General features: G+C 38.6%; 1 protein-coding gene across 6 annotated transcripts in view; it reads left to right on the top strand.

The window, feature by feature from the left end:
* Window positions 1-21,387, top strand: part of Col14a1 (collagen type XIV alpha 1 chain) — a 201,637-nt gene that overhangs the window by 127,240 nt on the left and 53,010 nt on the right. For all 6 annotated transcript variants that reach the window (XM_076555764.1, XM_006982385.3, XM_076555765.1 and 3 more), the window contains exons 30-36: window positions 301-339; window positions 2,629-2,767; window positions 3,976-4,118; window positions 5,966-6,075; window positions 9,388-9,546; window positions 17,810-17,887; window positions 20,788-20,874. In XM_076555764.1, the coding sequence (XP_076411879.1) occupies window positions 301-339; window positions 2,629-2,767; window positions 3,976-4,118; window positions 5,966-6,075; window positions 9,388-9,546; window positions 17,810-17,887; window positions 20,788-20,874 (755 nt within the window). The remainder of the gene's footprint in view (window positions 1-300; window positions 340-2,628; window positions 2,768-3,975; window positions 4,119-5,965; window positions 6,076-9,387; window positions 9,547-17,809; window positions 17,888-20,787; window positions 20,875-21,387) is intronic.

The raw sequence follows: 21,387 nt of genomic DNA, 5'->3' as shown, positions 1-21,387 counted from the left end.
AAATAAACAAATGTAGGAAATAGTTTTCAAAGATGTCTTAATCAAAACATCTCAACTTGGGCTTTCAAGTAACAACCATTGATTTAATGGATCCAGGAGAATGGTTAGAAGCTATGGCCCTTTAGTTCATCCTAGATGGAACATTAGATAACCACAGCCATATCGTCTCAGAGTTACTCCACAGTTCAGGTGTGGGAAGCTTAGGGAAGGTTGTGTTAATTGCCTGTGCCCACAACAATGAAACCATACATTTTGGAGATACATAAGATGGGCTTTTACATCACTTGCCTTGTTTTTCAGCCTGCCCAATGGTGCACAAGGATGGAGTCGATCTTGCAGGTATGTGTTGTCACATTTTTTTCCTGTTTTCTTTTATTGAAATACATTTTTTCATATGATATATTCTGATTATGGTTTCCCGTCCCTCAACTTCAAGAGATCCTTCCTCCTCCCTTCCCATCCGAAATCCACACTATTTCTGTCTCTTGCCAGAAAACAAATAGGCATCTAAAGAATGATAATAAAATAAGATACAACAAAAACAAAGAAATAAGGACAAATAGGACAAAACAAGCAAACAAACACGAGAAAAAGAGCCAAAGAAAAGGCACAAGAAACATACAGATGCCAAGACACACACGTTAGCACACACAGGAATCCCATAAAAACAGAAGCCTTAATGTCTATGCAAATGACTTGTATGGTGTTCAACCCCGACAAGGCATTATGAGATGAAGAACCTCCAGTGATGCCTTTGAGTTAGTTTTGTGTCAGCATCTACTGATGAGCACTGGGCCTGGCTTTCGGAGTGTCCCCAGTGAGACTCCATTGGAGAAATTGAATTTTCCACTTGCGAGTGGTTATAAATTGGAGATAGCTTCTGGGTTAGGGATAGAGGCTTGTGCCCATTTCTCTTAGTGCTGGGACCCCATCTGGTGAAGACCCATTTGGGCCTTGTGTTTGGTGCCACAGTCTCTGTGAGTTCATATGTGCCTTGGTCCTGCTGTGTTTAGAAGGCCTTATTTCCTTGATGTCCTCCATCCCCTCTGGCTCTTAGAATCTCTCCTCCTCCTTTCCTACAGGGTTCCCTGAGCCTGGGAGGTATTTGATAGAGATATCCCATTTAGGACTGAGTCCTAAGGTCTCTCACCTTCTGTACATTGTCTGACTGTGGGTCTCTGCATCTGTTCCCATCTACTCTAAGAGGAAGCTTCTCTGGTAATGGTTGAACAACGCATGGAGCTATGAGTATAGCAGAATGTTGCTAGGAGTCATTTTATGGCTGTATTCCTTTAGCAGAGCAGTAGTATTTTGTTTTATCCTAAGTCCCTGACCTATCTAGTTTCAGGTTCTTGGCTACCCAGGCAATGTCAGGTAGTAAGTCTTAAATCCAAGCATATATTGGTTGGTGACTCCCACAAGCCTTGTACCACTATTGCACTAACACATCTTTCAGGCAGGTCATCCTTGTCGACCTAAGGTTTTATAGCTGGGTTGGTGTTTACCTTTCTTCTTTGGTAGCATGCAGAGTATGTTCCAGGACCATGAACATTAGCCCATAGGAGTGAAGGCTCTAGGTAGGCACCAGCTCCGTGTTCAGTGATCTGTGTAGGTGTTGTCTTCAACAATACAATCTTATTGTCAGTTTGTACAGAGCAACCAACAGTCTTGACAATAGTCTAGGTTGTTTTGGAGTTTTCCATAGGGCCTCTTTGGCCAACAGCTCAATTAGATGTTAGACCTATTCCTGATACTGGAAGCTTTATTCAGTGATAAGAGATGCCCAATTGGGACTCCATCTCTCGTGTTATTTAGTGCTTTTATTTAGATCACCTTCATACACATAGGAAGCTTCTACTGCATTAAGTTTCCACATGACTCCTCTGATGGTCCTTACTTTTATGTTCCTCTCTGTATTCACTCCCTTGCTCCCTTCTTCCCTCCTCATCCCCATTCAGTGCTCCCATTTCTGTTCTCCTCCTCATCCATCCACCTATCTTATTTTCTCTTCTTAGGGAGATCCATTTCTATCCCACAGTCCCTTGCTCTATACCTAACCTCTGTTGTTAGAAGGATTGTAACTTGGATGGGACGAAGTCAAAGTATCTTTATTTGTAGATGATATCATTGTATATATAAGTGGCCCAAAAAATTCCACCAGGAAATTCCTGCAGATGTTAAACACTTTTATCAAAGTAATTGGATACAAAATTAACTCAAACAATCAGTAGCTTTCGTCTAGACAAATGACAAATGTACTAAGAAAGAAATCAGGAGAACAATACCTTTCACAATAGCCTATAAAAGTATCTTGGGGGTAACTCTGATCAAGCAAGTGAAGATTTTTTTTTATAAGATAAAAATTTGAAGAAATGAAACTAAAGAAGATATCAGAAGATGGAATGATCTCCCGTGCTCATGGATCAGAAGGATTAATGCAGTAAAAATTGCCATCCTACCAAAAGCAATCTACAGATTCAATACAATCCCCATCATTACCACAACATTTTAATTACAAACATCGATTAATACTTGTTTGGGGTCCAGCTGTCACTGTTTAAATACTTAGTAGAAAATTAAAAATAATTTAATTTCCTGTTTGCTCCTATCTCTCTCTCACCACCTTAGGATTTAAGATGATGGAAATGTTTGGTTTGGTTGAAAAGGATTTTTCTGCAGTGGAAGGAGTTTCTATGGAACCTGGCACCTTCAATTTGTTCCCGTGTTACCAAATCCACAAAGATGCCCTGGTTTCCCAGCCAACCAAGTAGGTTTTCCTTGCAAGATGCTAAAGTTAATCATATCTCAATATAAAAATGATGTCAATTTGTCCCATGGCAGTGGGACAAGGATTTGTCCCTGGGGCATGAACTGGTTTTGTAGAGCCTGTTCCCTATAGTGGGATACTTTGCTCAGCCTTGATGCAGGAGGGAGGGGCTTGGCCCTGCCTCAGCTTAATGTGCCAGACTTTGTTGACTCCCCTTGGGAGGCCTTACCCTCTCTGAGGAGGGGGTGGGGAAGGGGAGGTGAAGGTGGTAAAGGGAGGAGGAGAGGGAGGGGGAACTGTGGTTGGTATATAAAATGAAAACAAAAATTAAATAAAAAAAGAAGAAAAGTGTCAATTTGTAATTTACTGTAATAGCTTGTGGTAAGATTTTCTATGATGTTTAGAGCGAATGATGTTTATAGTTCTTTATTTAAAAACAACCCTGGGGCTGGAAATATAGGTCAGCCAACAGTCAAGGGCAGCAGCTGCTCTTCCAGAGGACCTGGGTTCAACTTCCAGCACCCACTGAACAGATCACAACCATCTGCAACTCCACTTCCTGAGCATCTGGTATCCTCTTCTGGCCCCTCTGGGCAATAGGCGTGTACCTGTTGCACAGACCTACATGCAGACAAAACATTCATACATAGAACATGAAATTTTTGAAAAATTAACATTAAGACATCAGCCTCATACTGGGTGAAGTTTGGCATAGTTTCATCTGTGAAAACATGTAAAAAAATGGATGTGTACATAGTAACCCAGTGGACCATATGTACTCTAAATTCTGATGTATGCTAAGTCTCAAGCTTCTAAACAACTCTGAAACGCTAAAAGAAAAACTCAGAGAAACCAACGACTTGAGGTAAAATCCACAGATAGGGCCAGGGAGATGATTCAGCTGATAAATGTGTTTGTTATGCAAACCTGATGAGCAGGAACTTGGAACCTATGTGAAAAAAAAATGGATGCAATGGATGCAGGGGTGTATGTCTGCAATCCAATCACTCCCAAAGTGAATTGGAAGGAGGAAACAGGGGAAACCTCCCAAAGCTGGAGAGGACAGCCTAAAACAGTGAACTAATGGGGGTTCATGGCAATCTCCTTTTGTTTTTTCAAAGCTTCTATAATGAAAATGTATTACTTATGGTCACAGGATGACTTTCTCAAGAAAGATACAATAAGGCATTATTTTATTCCATCATCAGATATCTGCATCCAGAAGGACTGCCTTCTGACTATACAATGAGTTTCCTGTTCCGGATTCTTCCTGACACTCCACAGGAGCCATTTGCTCTTTGGGAGATTTTAAATAAAAATTCTGACCCACTGGTTGGCATCATTTTAGACAGTAAGTATATTTATGTGTATAGCATTTGCTATATAGATGATAATGCATGTGGCATCCCATCTTGCCATTTCCTGTTGCAATGTAACTTATGCAGTGTATAAACAACAAGCAGTGGATTATGAAATCATTGATTCATTCACTTGTTAACCAATTCTTTCAAGAAATGCTCATTGAACTCCTGCTTTGTGCCAGCATTAGGCTCAGATGGATGGTAAAGCAAGGTGAAGCAAGACAAGCAGTTTCTACTAGAGAGTGAAGACTACAGGCAGAGCAAAATTAGGGGGTCAGGGTTGCTTGGAGAAATGGGATCAGAAGTTCATTGATTGTACATGGATACGATAAATACATATGTCTATTTGATATTCCATAGAGGATGCCAATTTGTATTTGGAAAGAATTCTGGAATAGATATAAATTTGTAAGTTGTGTGTGTGCTACCAAATCCTATCCTTGAGAAAGTGAAGAGAAGTGCAAATGTTCAGATGCTGGGAATCTACAATGCTCTGAGGCTGGAAACTGAGGAGGAACCAGCCAGGGAAACTTTCCTCTGTCCTGCTTGGAAGTGTAGCACACGATGCGCAGTTCTTGATTCATGTCGTGGAGTTTAGTGAGTCCCGTAATTACAATGAAGACATGAAAGGTATTTCTACTTAACTGACTCAAACATTTGAGTAAGGAGATTAGTTTGGTCTTATTTCCAAGTCATGGAAAAATGTATGGGAGTCAATCAACAATCACACATAGTATAGTATAGAGAAAATCCTTTTGCATTGACATTGAAACTAAGGAGCATCTACAGACTGAAAGGGATTAAATCATTAACTCCATATGCACTCTGGGCTTAAAGAGAAAGAAATCTTCAAATGACTAAAATGAATTTGATCCTTTTTCTAGTTAGCTTTAACAGTCAGTTTGACATAGCATAGAGTCACATGGGAAGGGAATCTCCAATAAGGGTCTTCCCAGATTGGATTGGCCTGTGGGTATGCCTATAGGGGAGTGTCTTGACTGTTAATTGATGTAGGAAGGTCCAGCCCACTGTGGGCGGCACCTTGCTGGCAGATGGTCCTATGCTACATAAGAAGGATAGGTAAGCATGAGTCTGCTAATGAATCACCAAGCAGCACCTTCCACGGTTCCTCTTGTGTCTCTTTGGTTGTGTGGAATAGCAGACAGGCTCGGCTGTAGGTTCTTGCCTTGAGTTGACATGATGGACTGCAAGCTTAAACAAACTCTTTCTTCCCATAGATTGCTTTTGTTCAGAATGTTCACTTAGGAGTAAAGTGAAAATTAAATTTTCATGTAACAAAGCACTATTGGGGGGGAGAATTTTTATTTTTAATAATGAAAATTCATTGCAAGACAAAAGATCAAAGATTAAAAAGCCTATGTTTGTCAGTTCATAACAAAGGAGACATCCATGTGGTAATGAATGCATCATGTCCTGGAAAAGTTGATGTCTGTAGTGGGCTAGTAGTCAAAGTGCCTACTTTTTCTTTCCTAATATTTATTGATAATGTCCTCTCTCATTATCTTCTTTTACTCTAAGCTTTGATGACCTCTCTCCAGAGATGATGTAGATAAGAGTTTAGGTAGAGAGGTATAAGGGAAGGGACATGTAGGTTCCTGGTCTCTCCATCATTACATGTCGTTAAGTCAAGTACTTTAACCCTGAAAGGCACTAAAAACCTGAGGAGTGATCGGTGTCTCATCCCACTCATTTTGTTTTAGACATGGTTTCAAAATGATGGATTCAATGTTTTCTGTCAAGCTGAATCTTAGAAAAAAGTTATTCACCAATTTAAGTTATTTCTGAAATATTTTGCCTTTTTTTTTTATTTGACTAGATGGTGGGAAAACTCTAACTTATTTTAACTATGACTATACTGGAGATTTTCAAACGGTCACTTTTGAAGGACCTGACATCAGGAAAATGTTCTACGGAAGCTTTCACAAGGTTAGTGAGGATCTCTGTAAAATGTACTGATTAATTCCATTTTCTGTTAGGAGGAACAGAAATATGTGTGTGTAATTGTTGTTGTTTGCTTGTTTTGTTTGTTTGTTTGTTTTGCTCTGGTTTTGAGACAGGGTCTCTCTACATAGCCCTGGCTGTCCTGGAAATCAAGCACTCAGATCCAACAGGCTCTGCCTCCTAATCATCCTAATCCTCCTGGGATTCAAGGAATGCTATTCCCACTATTCCCAGCTCAGAAATATATTTCTTAAAATTCATAGAGCTTTGGATTTCAGAATTTAACTTGAGTAAGAATTATTTCCTTCAGGACTTGACAATGACACTCAAGGTTCTGAGGTGGGACATTGAAATGTGCATTCATTGCAGGCACTCCAGGAGACATTGACAGATTTGGTCCGGGTTCCCCCTTTGAGGAGAAAATTCTGCATTACTAATTAGCCAATGCCCATTTGCTGCATTATGTGTAATGTAGTAAAGATTGCTGGCTGTGTTGGTGACATAACTTAGTGGAAAAATGCACTTAGCACCAGATAGTACAGGCTGAATGACCTGATTTTGATCCCTGCAATCCATGTGAAAGATGGAAGGAAAAAACCAACTCTACAAAGTTGTTCTCTGACATTACACATGTTATGGAGCATGTACTCACACACACACACACACACACACACACACACACACACACACACACACACACACACACACACACTTAGAAAGGATTACAGGTCTTCCTAGCCAATTGGAATTTTCTTTCTTTCTTTTTTTCTTTCTTTCTTTTCTTCTTTTTTTTTGGTATCTTTACTGCACACTGTATAATTAAGAATGATCATATATGAAAACTTACTTTTCATGTTTGATAGGATTACATACCTATCTTAAAAGTGTGTGTGGGGGTGTGTGGGTGTGTGTGGGGGTACAAGTGGAGGTTTACTAATTAGAAGTTCCATCGACAGCTCTTTGAATTTCATTAGAATCGTGGTGGGATACTTTTCCTGGTTGTGCAGGGTGTATTGCAAGGCCACCAGGGAAAACTTTAGGGGAGATGAAAAGCATATCCATCTGTGTCGAAAGAGTCATTGCCATCACAGCCTGTGGCTTAGGTATGGGCTCATGTCCTCCCTTCAAGGAACTCTTCATGTGTCTTAGGCGGTGTAAGGCTTGATTTACCTTACCAGAACTCAAGGAGCTAGAAGTGCGGTTAATGATTGGCTTCATATGCATAAACCTTTAAATTAGTTAAAGCTGAATAATGAAATACTTCCCTCTAGCTTATGTGTTAGTAAAGCTAAACAAGAAACAAAATAAAAGGAGAGGCCTACTGTGTAATGAACGGATGCAGCATATGACTATTGATGGAAGATGCCAATGAAAGTCCAATTCTCACAGACCAGATTTTATCTGTTCAAAGCATTAACATTGAATAAATATCCTCACTCTTTATTGATTATGAGTTAGCTCCATCTTTTACATTTTGGATATAAAATACAGTCCCCAAACCTTTTCCAACATGTTAGCAACTATATAAGTAGAATAACCACTTGTATGTGTAACCAAAGAAGCAAAATATTTTTAAAAAATGTTTTAATGTCCTTTGTAAAGAAAAAATACTGTTTTAAACATGAGAACGAACAATCTCCCCAGAACTCACAGAAGTCAATTTCTACTCTTATAAATGACAATGTTAGCAAGAAGCAAGCGATGTGGTGGGATTTCCCCAGGGATGGTCACTGTTTGAGTAATGGTTAGTTTTTTTTGAGAGAAAAATTTCTAATGAACTGCCCTGCTGACTGGAATTTCTTTTACCTTGATGTATCTTAAATAAAACATTAAATAAAAATAGGCAGGAACCCATGTGCTTTCATCTTTATACAACCTTGGGACAAAACAATATTGAACAAAATCTGGAAAATTAAACTATCTTAACATAAAAGATGTTACATTATTGATGTTCTGAGTCTGTTCGTGATTTGAGCACAGTGTTAGCTGATTTAGCTCTTATAAGCTTGATTCACATTGCCTAATCCTCTTCATGGAGTTGCCATGGTTATCTTACTTTGGGAGTGCAATCATTATTGGAGTATGGATTTTACTTTCACTAGTCTGCCACGAAGAACTAGCATTCATGAAACAAACAGTCCAAATCAAAATGTGTAGTGGGCACAGAAATTTTTATTTGAGAACTTGGTTACAGTATAGTTACCTGGTTTACCTACAATATACTTACCCTTGATGGTTACTTAGAGGATAGAAATATCTGCCATTTCCAAATCCTCACGAAGAACTGGTGACTGCTGAAACAGTGTCCTCCGTGTCTTATGGTTTGAGAAAACTGCATCAGACACTATCTAAGCTGAAGGGCTTCTTCTCATATGTATTCCACTGCTTCCCTTCCCCTCCCTTAAGAACATGCCCTTCACTCTTATGACTCCTTTCAGCTTTAGGGAGGTGAGGAAGGAGGGGGAAGACAATGGGGGAAGGGAACAAATTAGAACTAACTGTAATGACACATATAGAATTCTATAATAGCACACAATACTTTGTGTGCTGAAGCTTGTTCCTAATTAGTATTAACAATAAAAACCCGGAGTCAGACATTGAGGGTGAAAGCTGAAAGGTCAGAGAAGCAGAGCAGCAGCCACTAGAAACTTCCAAACTCTACGAATCCTCAGATCAAATGGGGGGCTGAGATCCTGTCTCCACCTGCCTTATATCCCTATCTCTACCTCCCCAGTGCTGGGATTAAAGGCATAAGCCTCCCATGTGCTGGGATCAATGGTGTGAGCCTCCCAGGTACTGGAATCAAAGGCATGAGATCCCAAGTGCTGGAACTAAAGGTGTGCACCACCACTGCCTGGCTGTTTCTCTTTTAGACTGGTTCAATCTTATGTAGCCCAGGGATCTGCTTCCTCCTCTCAAGTACTGGGATTAAAGAGTGTACCACCACTTCCTGGCTTCTATGGCTAACTAGTGGCCAGCTCTGCCCTCTGGTCTCCAGGCAAGCTTTATTTGTCAGAACACAAACTATCACAAAATAGCATGCTAACTTAAAACACCAGTAAAAGTAAACTAAAATTTCTAGTAAAAAGTGACTCATTTTAAACTCATGTCAGAGAGAGGTATTTTATAGAGCTTATTTTTGAATGTTGAACAGTCACAGAAAAGGTCTAGCGAAGTACATAGAGACAGAATTCCCTCCTCTCTCGGTACTTTTTAATGATGAGTTATACAATTACACACATTGGTTGACAGTTCTCCATGCATAGCACTTCCTAAAACATCCTTTCTTTTATTTAGCTCCATGTTGTTATCAGCAAGACTTTGGCCAAAGTGGTTGTTGACTGTAAGGAAGTGGGCCAGAAGGCAATCAATGCGTCGGCGAATATCACATCGGATGGTGTGGAAGTCCTGGGGAGAATGGTCAGATCAAGAGGACCCAATGGAAACTCTGCACCAGTAAGTAGATAAGGAAGTGAAGCTGTGTGTCTCTTACAGGAAAAACCCATTTAATATACAGTTAGCTGTTTTCAAGGGAGGGAATTTGGTAATGAGATAAATGGACAGACGGATGGATGGATTGATAAATAGACAGACAGACAGACAGATAGATGGTGACTCTTTAAACAAACCTGGATGTTCAAGGCAGTAGGCTGCTGGTATATGATAAAGAGAATGCTTCAGGAACTAGGCTAGTTAATTATCTAAATGAACTTTAAGATTTGAAGATTAGGGGGATGTGGGGATGTTGGGAGGCTTAGGAAGGAGGGCTAGGGGATGGGAGGAGGGAGGAGGTGGGATCTGTGGGTGGTATGTAGAGTGAGTAGAAAATTTCTTAATAAAGAAAAATGAAAAAAATTTAATATTATAATATTCAGCAGTTAATTTGTGACATAAGTAGTTTATTATTGGAATTCAAAACTCTACATGTACAAATTTATGCAAGAAAATACAAATCCATGCAAAGTTTCTCAATATTATATCTAGGGAAGTGGCATTTGCCTCTGATTTGGGTTAGATTTGTTTATTTTAAAACTGTGCTATCACTAATGTGAGATTTACCCTTTATTAGTCTTTGCTTATGTAAAAATCCTTCTAAAATAACTTTTACAGCACTAAATGAAATTTAAGTCTGGGAGACTTTCAATTGGCACAGAAATCACATTCCTTTCACTCACTACCCACAAAAACAGAATAGTGTATAAAGGGTTTCCTTTTAACAGCCTGCATGCATTCACAGCTAATTAGTAGCACACTCTGATTTGGGTCATTCTAGAACTAGTAACTTTTTAAAAAAAGAACTCTGACTATTCTTATCTATATTTCTTCTTTATATAACACCAGAAATGGTTTGCCAGAGTATAAAAATACAGAATTAACAAACTAAGAATATGCTGGATCAACACATTCAAGGATGAATAGATGGACTCATTGAAGAGAGGTGGGGGTGGGAGGCTTGGGGTGGGACTCGAGGCCCAAATCATTTAGTACTACTGTGATTGTCTTAATTTTAGGCATGGTGCATCTAATAACCCTGACAGCGTAGTACTCAAAGGTGATCAGCTGTGTTACTGGAGAAATGAAATTTTTTACAACAATGAATTTTCTGTCTTCCACCCCACATTTCACAGACAACTAAATACTATTTACAACCTGATTATTGACAGTCACAGCTTTTTGCTTTTTCACTTATTTATATTTTTACCTCTCTAGACAATATAAATTCCCTAAAATAAAACAATAGCGTGGGCTTCCTTTAAAAACCATCACAGTGTCTAACGTATTTCTACAAGCAGAATTAGTGCCCAAGAAACATTTGCTAGAATGTGAACAGAAATGGACTATTTCTCATACATGGGGTTTTGTTTGTGGTTCAGAGGCTTGATCATAGGACCTTGTGACTATCAGGCAAAGGCCTCCAACTGAACTACATGCCTAGTACTAGACTATTTGACTCACATAATCTCTTTCCTTAAAAGGTAGTAGACCCATATGTGGCATCAACTGCAATCTCTTAAACATAATCCTACTCTCCCCTACTTGTATTTTATAATTATAATTTTACAGTCATTATGTTTCGAATTAGACCATGGGTGCTCTATGTACATAACTAATGAAATATCAAAAAATTGATTTCTAAACCTAAAAGTACCTGTACATTTCAGGTGCACTGATGGTAACTTTTCACTTTGGGACACCAAAGAAATGCAGTTAAACAGAGGGCCCTTTGTGGCAACTTGTAGCCAGAAGTAGACAAAGGGGAATTTACAGATGTCAATAACTAAAGAGTTCTTTGTAAGGCTACTAAGAAAAAAAGCCATGGCTTCCCTTATAATCTAGGAGTCTACGTAGGGCTACTAAATAGATTTTCAGTCTTCCCACTTACTAAAGAATTTGCTTACGCTGAATTGGATAATATTAGGTTAGATCGTAAAAATGTGATTGAGTAGTCCTAGTCTTGCTTTGGGAGGCATTGCCTACTGGTACCATTGCCTCACAAGAGAAGTCCTGGCCTTTGGGTTTCATTTTCAAAAACATCCATCTCAACATTGGTCTTCCTCTGATAACCAGCAAAAGGGGATGTGTAAGGGGTACAGTTCAGATAATCCCAGGAGGGGGTGTGAGCAATGGGCATGGTTCAGTTAATTCCAGGAGGGGGGATGTGTAAAGGCTTGTGGTTCAGATAATTCAGGAGGAATCATTATAATAGTATCTCCCAGGTCAGCATCACCTGCCAAATCTAGCAGTAATTCAAAATGTTAGCGGAGTGTAAAGACTCTATCTCTGAAGGAAACGTATCCTTTCAAATCATAGCTGAGAGAAGGAGAAAGAAATTAGGGACATAGTAACTACTGTATAGAAATTGCTCACATGCTTAACAAAAACAACTCGTGCTCAGAAATGCAAGATTCTGCAGGCAGCGGCAGCCCCCGGGGAGACTAAACTAAATAAGCAGGCCTCACTTAGCTGTCAAAACACATGTGGAAAGAAAGTAACTGCCTCTCCCTTCCAGTCTTTCCTCTAAGAGGTTTGTTACCTTTTTTCTTTTTGGATGATTCTAGAGAAAGTTTGAGCTTCTGGCATGGAATTATGTTTCTTAAAGTTTCTCTTCTACTTTTTTGAATCTAACACTTAGGCAGTTATTCAATTGGCATGTATTCAGGCTCCTGCTATTGAAATAAAAGAGAAACATGTCAGGGAGCCACCTATAATTTTATTCACCGAGTAGACGTTTTTGGTGTAGAATTCAACAGTAGACTAATTGTTGATTCTTCAATAGCCAAGTGTTAATTTTTTTCTGTATGGAAAACAGGCTTCCCTTCACATTATATATTCTGATCACAGTTTCCTCTCTCCCAACTCCCCCCAGATCTTCTCTACTTCTTCACCCACCCATATCCACATCCTTTCTTTCTCTTACCCATTAGAATACAAACAGGTATCCAAAAACAATAACAAAATAAGACAAAATAAGCAAAGCAAACAAGCTATAATAGGATAAACCAAAAAATAAAAATAAAAAGAGCCAAAGACTCAAGAAACAGATACAGATGTGCGCACACGCACACACACACACACACACACACACACACACACACACACACACACACACACACAAAGAAAAACCATAAAAACAAAATAAAAAACCATTATTTATAAGCAAACCATTATTTGAGCAAAATGGCAAGGTACAGAATGGGAAAATATTTTTTTAACCAGCTACACATTCAATAGAGGGCCAATATCTAAAACTTATAAATAGTGAAAAAGCAGGACATTAAGAAAACAAGTGCTGGGACTGAAGAGATGGCTCAGAGGTTAAGAGCACTGACTGCTCTTCCAGAGGTCCTGAGTTCAATTCCCAGAACCCACATGGTGGCTCACAACCATCTGTAATGAGATCTGGCACCCTCTTCTGTGTACATAATAAATAAATAAATCTTTAGAAAACAAGGGCTGCGCTGGAGAGATGGCTCAGAGGTTAAAATCCCTGACTGTTCTTCTAGAGGACCAATTCCCAGCACCCACAGGACAGCTCATACCTGTCTGTAACTCCATATCCAGGGGATCTGACACTTTCACATAGACATACATGTAGGCAAAACATGAATGCACATTAAATAAAAATAAATTATGTATTAAAAAAGAGATGCCGGGCGTTGGTGGCGCACGCCTTTAATCCCAGCACTCGGGAGGCAGAGCCAGGTGAATCTTTGTGAGTTCGAGGCCAGCCTGGGCTACCAAGTGAGCTCCAGGAAAGGCGCAAAGCTACACAGAGAAACCCTGTCTCGAAAAACAAAAAAAAAAAAAAAAAAAAAAAAAGAGAATAAGTGCTAAATTTTTAAAAGGAGCTTTCCATGCGTTGCTTTTTAAAATCCATATGATGTAACAGTAGCTAATACATATGCCTGTTGTGGTCTAGGAAGCATGTATTACCCTGAAATATCAATTTAATCTTCTATAATCATAAAAAGAGATATTCATGCTGCCTTGACTCCATTGATGCAAAAACTGAGGCTTGAAGAAGTTACTGAGAGTTCTTCTTTCATAGAATGAACTTGAGATTTGAGACTCTGTCTGCCTTCCCCAGGACTGTGTGCCTTCTTTTCCAGGGCTGTCTTCCACTAGCGCACACTTTGATTCTATACATCGTAAGGCAAAGGAGTGAGTCTGATCCAGTGACCATGTACCCCATCTCTTCTTTCACAGCTTCGAAGACTCGTCATTTGAGTTACAAGCTTGCAAATAACTGTGGTCAAATCTTGTTTTCAAAATGCTTATATACTTCAGCGTTTAAATTTCTCACAAATTTAAATAAAAGTTGTTAACTTTTATTTCTGAATTTAATTAGAATGCTCATGGTTTTTCTAAAGTTTAATAAATTAAAAGCAAGTCAAACCTCCAAGCTCTACCATGACAAGTGCTAAGTATTTCTTGCTTTGTTGATGAGGTCAATGAAAAGTTGGACACCCAATGAGAAGTGGAAGATGGCTTAGGTCTCTGCAGCTCTACATATGGAACATTCTTATACACAGAACTCTTTCTATTTGTACAAATACATAAATGTACTTGCATTATTCAAGAAAAATTGGAGGAGAAAATTTGGTACTCAGTGGAAAGTGGAGCCAAGAGAACTTTGAAATTCCCATTCATAGATCAAAATGACTCAAAGGGCAAGAAATATTTTAATCTTATTTTCTTGCCAACATTTGACCCCAAATGACTTGTCTTTTGAGTTACACCCAGACAAAGTGTCCAGTGATGGAAAATGAGCATTTGTAATTGGCTAAGTATTCCACTTAGAGAAATTACGAAGTATAAATGTGGAAGGTTATGTGTCCTTCCTTGTGTTTTTAAAATCGATCTTTTATGTTTTGGGGGTGAGTTATTTAAGTAAAGGGGAGCTGTCTCTTGTATTAACTGCCTGAGGTATGACTTCTTTTGAACCATGTCCTTTTGCATTCTAAGGCACTCAAGTGTGAGATGCTTTAACATAGCATTGCTGTGTGATCTCCTGTGTAAGTTGTACAATTCTGCATACCATTGCTTTTGGAATAAAAGCCAGAAGCCTTTTTTATTTTGTTGTGGTCGTTTAATCTGTCTGCAGAAATGTGCCTTGGGAAAGAAGTCCTAAGTACAGGCTCAGGAATCTAAGCTATCACAAACGCAAAACGACTATGAATAAATTGGCTGTACTCAAAGAAAAAGCTGCTGATTCCATCTGACTTGCGAAAGAAAAGGCAGCCCACGTAGTAGCATTCCGCAAATGATTGTATTGGCTTCATTAAGTACTTAGTGGATGTTTGATCCCTTCAGGAGATAAATTGAGCTCATACAAATCCTAATTACTCCACAGGGCAGAGAGCTAGGCAAAGGTTTATAGGTAGACATTATGCAGCTCCAGTGGTTGGGTGTTGAATGTTTATTGGAAAAACTTCAAGAAAGCTTGATGCATACTAGGGGTGGTGAAGGGCTTTTGCTTTAAGTAAATCTTTCCATTCACTGAAATATTTTGACATAAAGACTTTATCCAGGAATGTTAAATTTCTTAATGCACGAATGATTTCCAGACATACCTGACTGTAGCTGATGCTGCCATCGTGAGACCCATTGAATAAATATTTTCAGATGCAATGACATTAAAAAGTCAGGCCGCACTATCTTTGTTTTAAGCGTTTACCCAAAGATCCATTTATTACAAAATAAACCACACTGGCTTAGACCACACATTGGTTGTACTGTTCAAATCTCAACTGGAATGGAACTTTCACAATGTACTTCAATTACTTAGGCTTTCCTCATTCCAGGACCTACAGACCTGGACTACAGAATGGACATTCCCATCACTGTGCTCCACGGTGATGACCTGAGGAAAGTGATAGACATAGAGTGCTTAGAATAGTACCTGGTACAGAGCAAATTTCCAAAACCTGTTGGTTGATATTGCTTGTTGCTAAGATTTTTTTTTTCAAACAAAATGTTAAAAGTCAATAATAATTTAGAAGAAAACTATTCTTTCTCTGCCCTTGCTACTATCACTTTTATTTTGATTTTTACAGTTTCAGTTTCCATACTTGAAAAGTAAATCATGAGAGAGTTGTGTGTAGAACTTTAAAATGATATTTATTTTTTATTGCAGTTGTGTTTCAAGCACTGTTCTCAATATTATCTCCATAATAACTCATTTGGTCTTCACAACAAACATATGACTAGCTCATAGAATGGACAGTCCCTTATCTGCAGTACTTGGAATCAAAGAATTTGTAATTTTGGAGTATTCAAATATACACAATGAGATATTTTGTGGATGGAATCCGAGTCTACACACTAGATCTATTTATGTTTCATGTATACTCTTTACATACACTCAGCAGGAACCTTAGATATCTTTAATGTGCTTGCATTTTATATGCAACCCACCCAACAAGGCCAGATGTAGAATTTCTCATTCACGGCATCATTTCAACATTTAATAAGCTTCGTACATTCAGATTAAGGGTGTTCAACCTGTGTCAGGGCAAACTTTTGCAGATGAGAAAAATGAGAGTTTAAGATAGGGACAAATGTCTTCAAATAATTCAATTCACTAGGGTTGGAGTCAGGACCCTCACCACAGCAGTCTGGCTCCATAGGCGCTAATATTTGTACTCTCTGAACGAATTCTTGCTATCTATATTTACAAAAGTCTGCTGTAGCATGCTTTTGGAAATGTTTTCATTTTTCAGTTTTTTTTAAGATTGCTCATTATTTGTTGTATGGCTTCCCTGTTCTGGTTCATATATTGTACATTTGGGGCCTGAGTGTTAAAATATCTAGGAGAACAAAAGTTATGTGCTCTGCTGGTATTTCAGCAAATAATATGTTGCTATGCATAAGTTCAAGAAAGTAAGATGTTTTGAATAATGAGTCTCTTCAAAACCCAAGGTTATTCTGTTGACTTGTTAGAATAAATGTTCCAATAATGCACACAGTTATTCTTAGCATGAGGACAGAAAACTTGGTTTCATTTCCTTTCTGTTAGAAGTGGCTCTTTGGTGATGCTTCCCAAACTTCCAGTAGCCGGTTTCAATAGTAGTAGCTACTTGAGCGCTGTCATTTGCACCCTGGAGGCTCTTGGCCAAGGATGAGTAGCATTCTTTGGACAACATATTTATGGCCCTTCTTGAAAACATTACTTGCTGAAGGAAGGTTGAACATTAAAATGGAAATACTATCATCTCTAAGTTCTGCTATTAATGGCATGCTTAAATATTTTAAAATAATGTAGAAAGAAATAAGTAGAAGTAATCAGGACATTAAGTTAGTGTTCGCCCTCACTATTGTTACAGAGATATTTATGTATGTTTCACCTTGTACCTTGAGTTATACTAACACATGTAGGTGAAACAAGACTAAATATTTACAGTGTGACAAGTGGCTTAAATAAAAATACACCAAGTCCATGTACTCACTGTGAATCTCTCACAGCACCTCTTTGAGTACAATATTTATATAGAATATTAATATTAATATACTTTATTGATTTTATCGTATGCTAATATAATTAATCAAATCAATTAAATGAAATATAATTAAAATTAATATGATATTAATTATATAACAATAGTATAAGTTTATATTACTATTAATATTCCCTATAAGTTTTTCCAGCAGAGGAATGTTTTGTTTTCTAATTTTACTATTATCTCAGAAAAGGCTATACAGTATCTTGCTTACAGAACAATAACTGCACAAAGGGATGAACTAAGAATTAGTTCATCTGATAGTCTACCTGTTTATTATGTGTTACATACTATGCTAAGTGACTCAGAGATGAACATTTCTCTCCTTACCTTGAAGAATTTAAGGAACTGATAATACAAATAACTGAACTGTAGATGGGAAGTGATCTATGAAGCCATCTAGAGTGCTCTATGATTACAGAGCATTTGAGAATCATGAGGGGCTTCCAAGGAAGGCTTTGACCACAGAACTAAACTTACTGTAGTAGATCTGAGAAGGGGGAGTTATGATTCAGGGAGGATTTGGATAGTAGACAGAGCAACTGTAGACAGAAAGTGCATTTCAGGAACAAAATTAGCTTGAGTTTATTTTTAGATTTATGTACTGGAATCTTATGTTAGAAATGCTTTTGTATTTTATCTCAGATGAAATAATTATAACTATGAACACCTTTTATCTGTATCCCCCTTATTGAATGATGACTATCTTTTTTAATCAGTTCCAGTTACAGATGTTTGATATCATTTGCTCTACATCATGGGCCAGTAAAGACAGATGCTGTGAACTTCCCGGCCTGGTAAGAATTCTTTCACCTCTATCAGAATTAAAATCTATGATTTCTTTGGAAGTGAGGGGCTGTTTATCAATATTCAAACCATAGGCAATTCCTTTTGTGTTGATAACTAAAATCAGTAAGTTTTAATAAATAGACAGAAAAGAAGAAATCAATAAAGCCATTACATATGATCTTACGTGGTTTGGTATCACAGATGTTATCGACACACAGTCCAGATGCTTTCAAACTTCCTGCTTCACAAAGCTTCCTCGGCCAAAGGAAATACTTAAAAGTTCCACTTATGAAATGTTTAGCTGTAAGCCTCCTGCTTATCCTAACCACTCAGTAGCCATAGGAAAATACTATGCAGGCACTGAAAGGAAAATATGACATTTCTGTTTGACTCTTGATTAATGATGATTATTAGTGAGCAGTGTGTGTCTACTGAACGTGGCAATGTTTCCATGTCTTGAGGTTAGATTATGCCTGTTCCTCACTTCCTTTTACATACAGATTTGCCCCATGGTCTTGTTTTTCATCATAGCAACTACTGAAAAACTAGGCTTGTAAAGACAGGACACCAAAAAGATGTTTCAAAATACGCTGTTGAAATTGTAGACTGCTTTTGTTTATCCATTTTGTTCTGTGAGGAGGGTGTCATGTCATCCAGGCTGTACTCAAATTAACTATCTAGCCTAGTGTTCTACTTAGATTTGATTGTCAGTTTGACACAGCCTACAGTCACCTGAGAGGAATCATCTGGTTAATATTAGCCTGAGGACCTATCTATAGGGAGTTATCTTGAATGTTCATTGTGGGAGAACCAAGCTCACTAAAGGAAGTACTATCACTAGTCAGCAAGTCCTTAACACTGTAAGTTAGGTTACCTTAACTCCAGGTGAGTGTGGGTTTGTGAATGAACCAATGAACAGACTCAATGTGTGGTTTCTGAGTCAGGTTCCTGCTCTGACTTCTCTCAAAGTCAGCTGACATAGACCCTCTCCTCCTCTAAGTTGATTTCTTCAGAATGTTTTATCACAACAGCAGAGTGGATTTGACTAAAACAAGGATGACTTCGAACTCTGACCTTCCTGCCTTTACCTCCCAAGTCCTGGGATTTCAAGGTAGCATCCCCATGCCCAGAATGAAGCTCTGAACTGTCTTGAGCTAGTTATATACATGAAGTCCAATGGATACCAAATGTTGCTTTATTTTCCTTCATTTTTTTTAAAACATTCACAGTGTCAATAGGAATTTAATAGACTGCCCCGGGCTATCTTGTCCCACAGATTTGGAACTGTAGTCATCATCTGTATAATTTGACACTATTAGAAAACTAAGCATTTCCCACTATTCTCTCATAAAGTATCTATAAGTCTACATGTAAGCAGAAAGAGAGATCCATATCTTAGGATCCTCATGGAAAGCAAGCTAATGTAGGAGGCTCTGCTGTAGCCAGGCAGTTAGCATATCTTAATAATTAAACCCGCATGATAAGAACAGTCAAGTCTTTATGAAGTCCAGAGGATTTGATGCTAGAACCAGATTAAAACATTTATTATAGGCAATAAATTCCTGGAGGCCTGTTTGGGGAAGCAAGTAACTCATTCTTTCTTCATCCAGATAAGTTTCTAAACTAGTGGTGAATTAAACAAGACATCTTTGTGTTAGCCATAAAGGAAGATAGGTTGGGAAATGGAAGAAGAAACAGAATCTAACGTTGCATCAAGCAAAAATGTGGTCCCTAGTGCCCCTAGGAAGGACCTAGGTCCTTTTCAGTACTTTTCTCCTTGTTTTATTCACTGAAGGCGTATAATTCCATACCTGGACCACATATCATCAGCAGTAGCAAAAACACCCCTGAGTCTTTGAAACAGGAAACCTGGTGCCAAATTCATTGGGGGGGGGTCTTTTGGAATACTTAAATTTATGTTTTAATGTAGCCTACAAAATGTTAGAGCAGATGAAATATGTTAGCAGGAGATTTGAATGGAAATCTTCCCTTATTGTCCATCATTTAAAGAAAAGGATGTGAAGACCGTTTAGGTCATTGGTTCAGCTGTTTTTGGGGGGTTTTAGTTTGAATATTTGAGAGACTTACTTTCATCTTGGTAATTTATTGTCTGTGCTCTGTTCCATCTCATCTCACTGTCCTGTGAGGTCTCAAATGATGAAGCCCCTTTCCATCTACTCAATGGGACTGGTGGACGCTAAGTCCTATAGTGCCGAGGTCCTTTTGGCATCTGCTCCAAACAGGATATTTAAAAACTGTACAAGGTGGTTACCAGGAGGGCTGCCTTGCTCTACATTGGAGTAACTCACTTGGGTTTATTCAGCCTGACATTACCAATCATTTTCTAACATCACCTGTCAGTAAATATCCTAAGAGAGGAGAAGAAGGGCCCCTACCCTAAAGCTTCAGGCCCACAGTGTTTTCTTAGTTTCAGCTACAAACCCTGGTAGAATTGTCACAGGACACAGATGTGCTTCAACAGTTGTAGTTCTTTGTTTTAATGTTCTTACTCTTTTAAAACAGTAGTTTTGACTGAGCCTTTCAACAAGGTTTCTTTCATTATTTAAAACAGAAAAATGATGTCGCATAATGAAAGTCTTTAAGGCCTTTAGTTCAAAGAGCATTGCTATTCTAGATGAATTAGATAGAAACCAAAGTATCCTCTGCTCTCTTTTTTCTTTGTTTCTTCATTTGGATTTCTAAGCCAGTTTCAGCAAATCCCTCTAAAGCTAGGATAATCGATGATACCTATGGTCCATGCTGCCTTCTTACGGAAGACATGGTGCAGTTGGGAACCTTATAGTATAATGTTCACTTAAAATTTTAAGACACCTCTTAAAGTATTTTCTTAGAGTTAATAGAGCCATTAACCGTCTTGTTCACAACTACCCTTTATTTTCCTACTCAGAGGGATGAAGAGTCCTGCCCAGACCTTCCACGTTCCTGCTCTTGCTCAGAAACTAATGAAGTGGCTCTAGGACCAGCTGGCCCCCCAGTAAGTCTTGCTAGCTCAACCTTGAATGTTCTTCAATAGTGTTAATGCCATCACCTTGGGTCTCACATGTGCTGCCTACTGAATTAAGGGGCTGTTACCCACTTACTCTTAAGTAAACTTAGACACATCTACAAGATGATCCTCTTCTGACCATGCCATCAACCTTCCATTGCTTTATGTGCAAAGTCCTCCCTTTAAGCCACCGTGGTTTATCTTCAGTGTGAGTGTCAGTCATTGGCCCCCTGCTTATAAGATTAGCATATCGGCCTGGCGATGGTGGCACATGCCTTTAACCCCAGCAGAACCAGGTGGATCTCTGTGAGTTCAAGGCCAGCCTGGTCTACATAGTAAGATCCAAGACAGGCACCAAAACTACACAGAGAAACCCTGTCTCAAAAAAACCAAAACAACAACAACAAGATTGGCATATCTTCCTGCTGCCCACTCTGTATAAAGATGTATATGCGTTCTGTTGATGCTATTGAGCCATTTTCAAGTAAACTGGTGCACCTC

This window comes from Peromyscus maniculatus, chromosome 20, assembly GCF_049852395.1.
Source record: "Peromyscus maniculatus bairdii isolate BWxNUB_F1_BW_parent chromosome 20, HU_Pman_BW_mat_3.1, whole genome shotgun sequence".
Lineage (NCBI taxonomy): Eukaryota > Metazoa > Chordata > Mammalia > Rodentia > Cricetidae > Peromyscus > Peromyscus maniculatus.
Note: the sequence above shows the minus strand (reverse complement) of the source record. Positions and strands in the feature narration are given on the sequence as shown.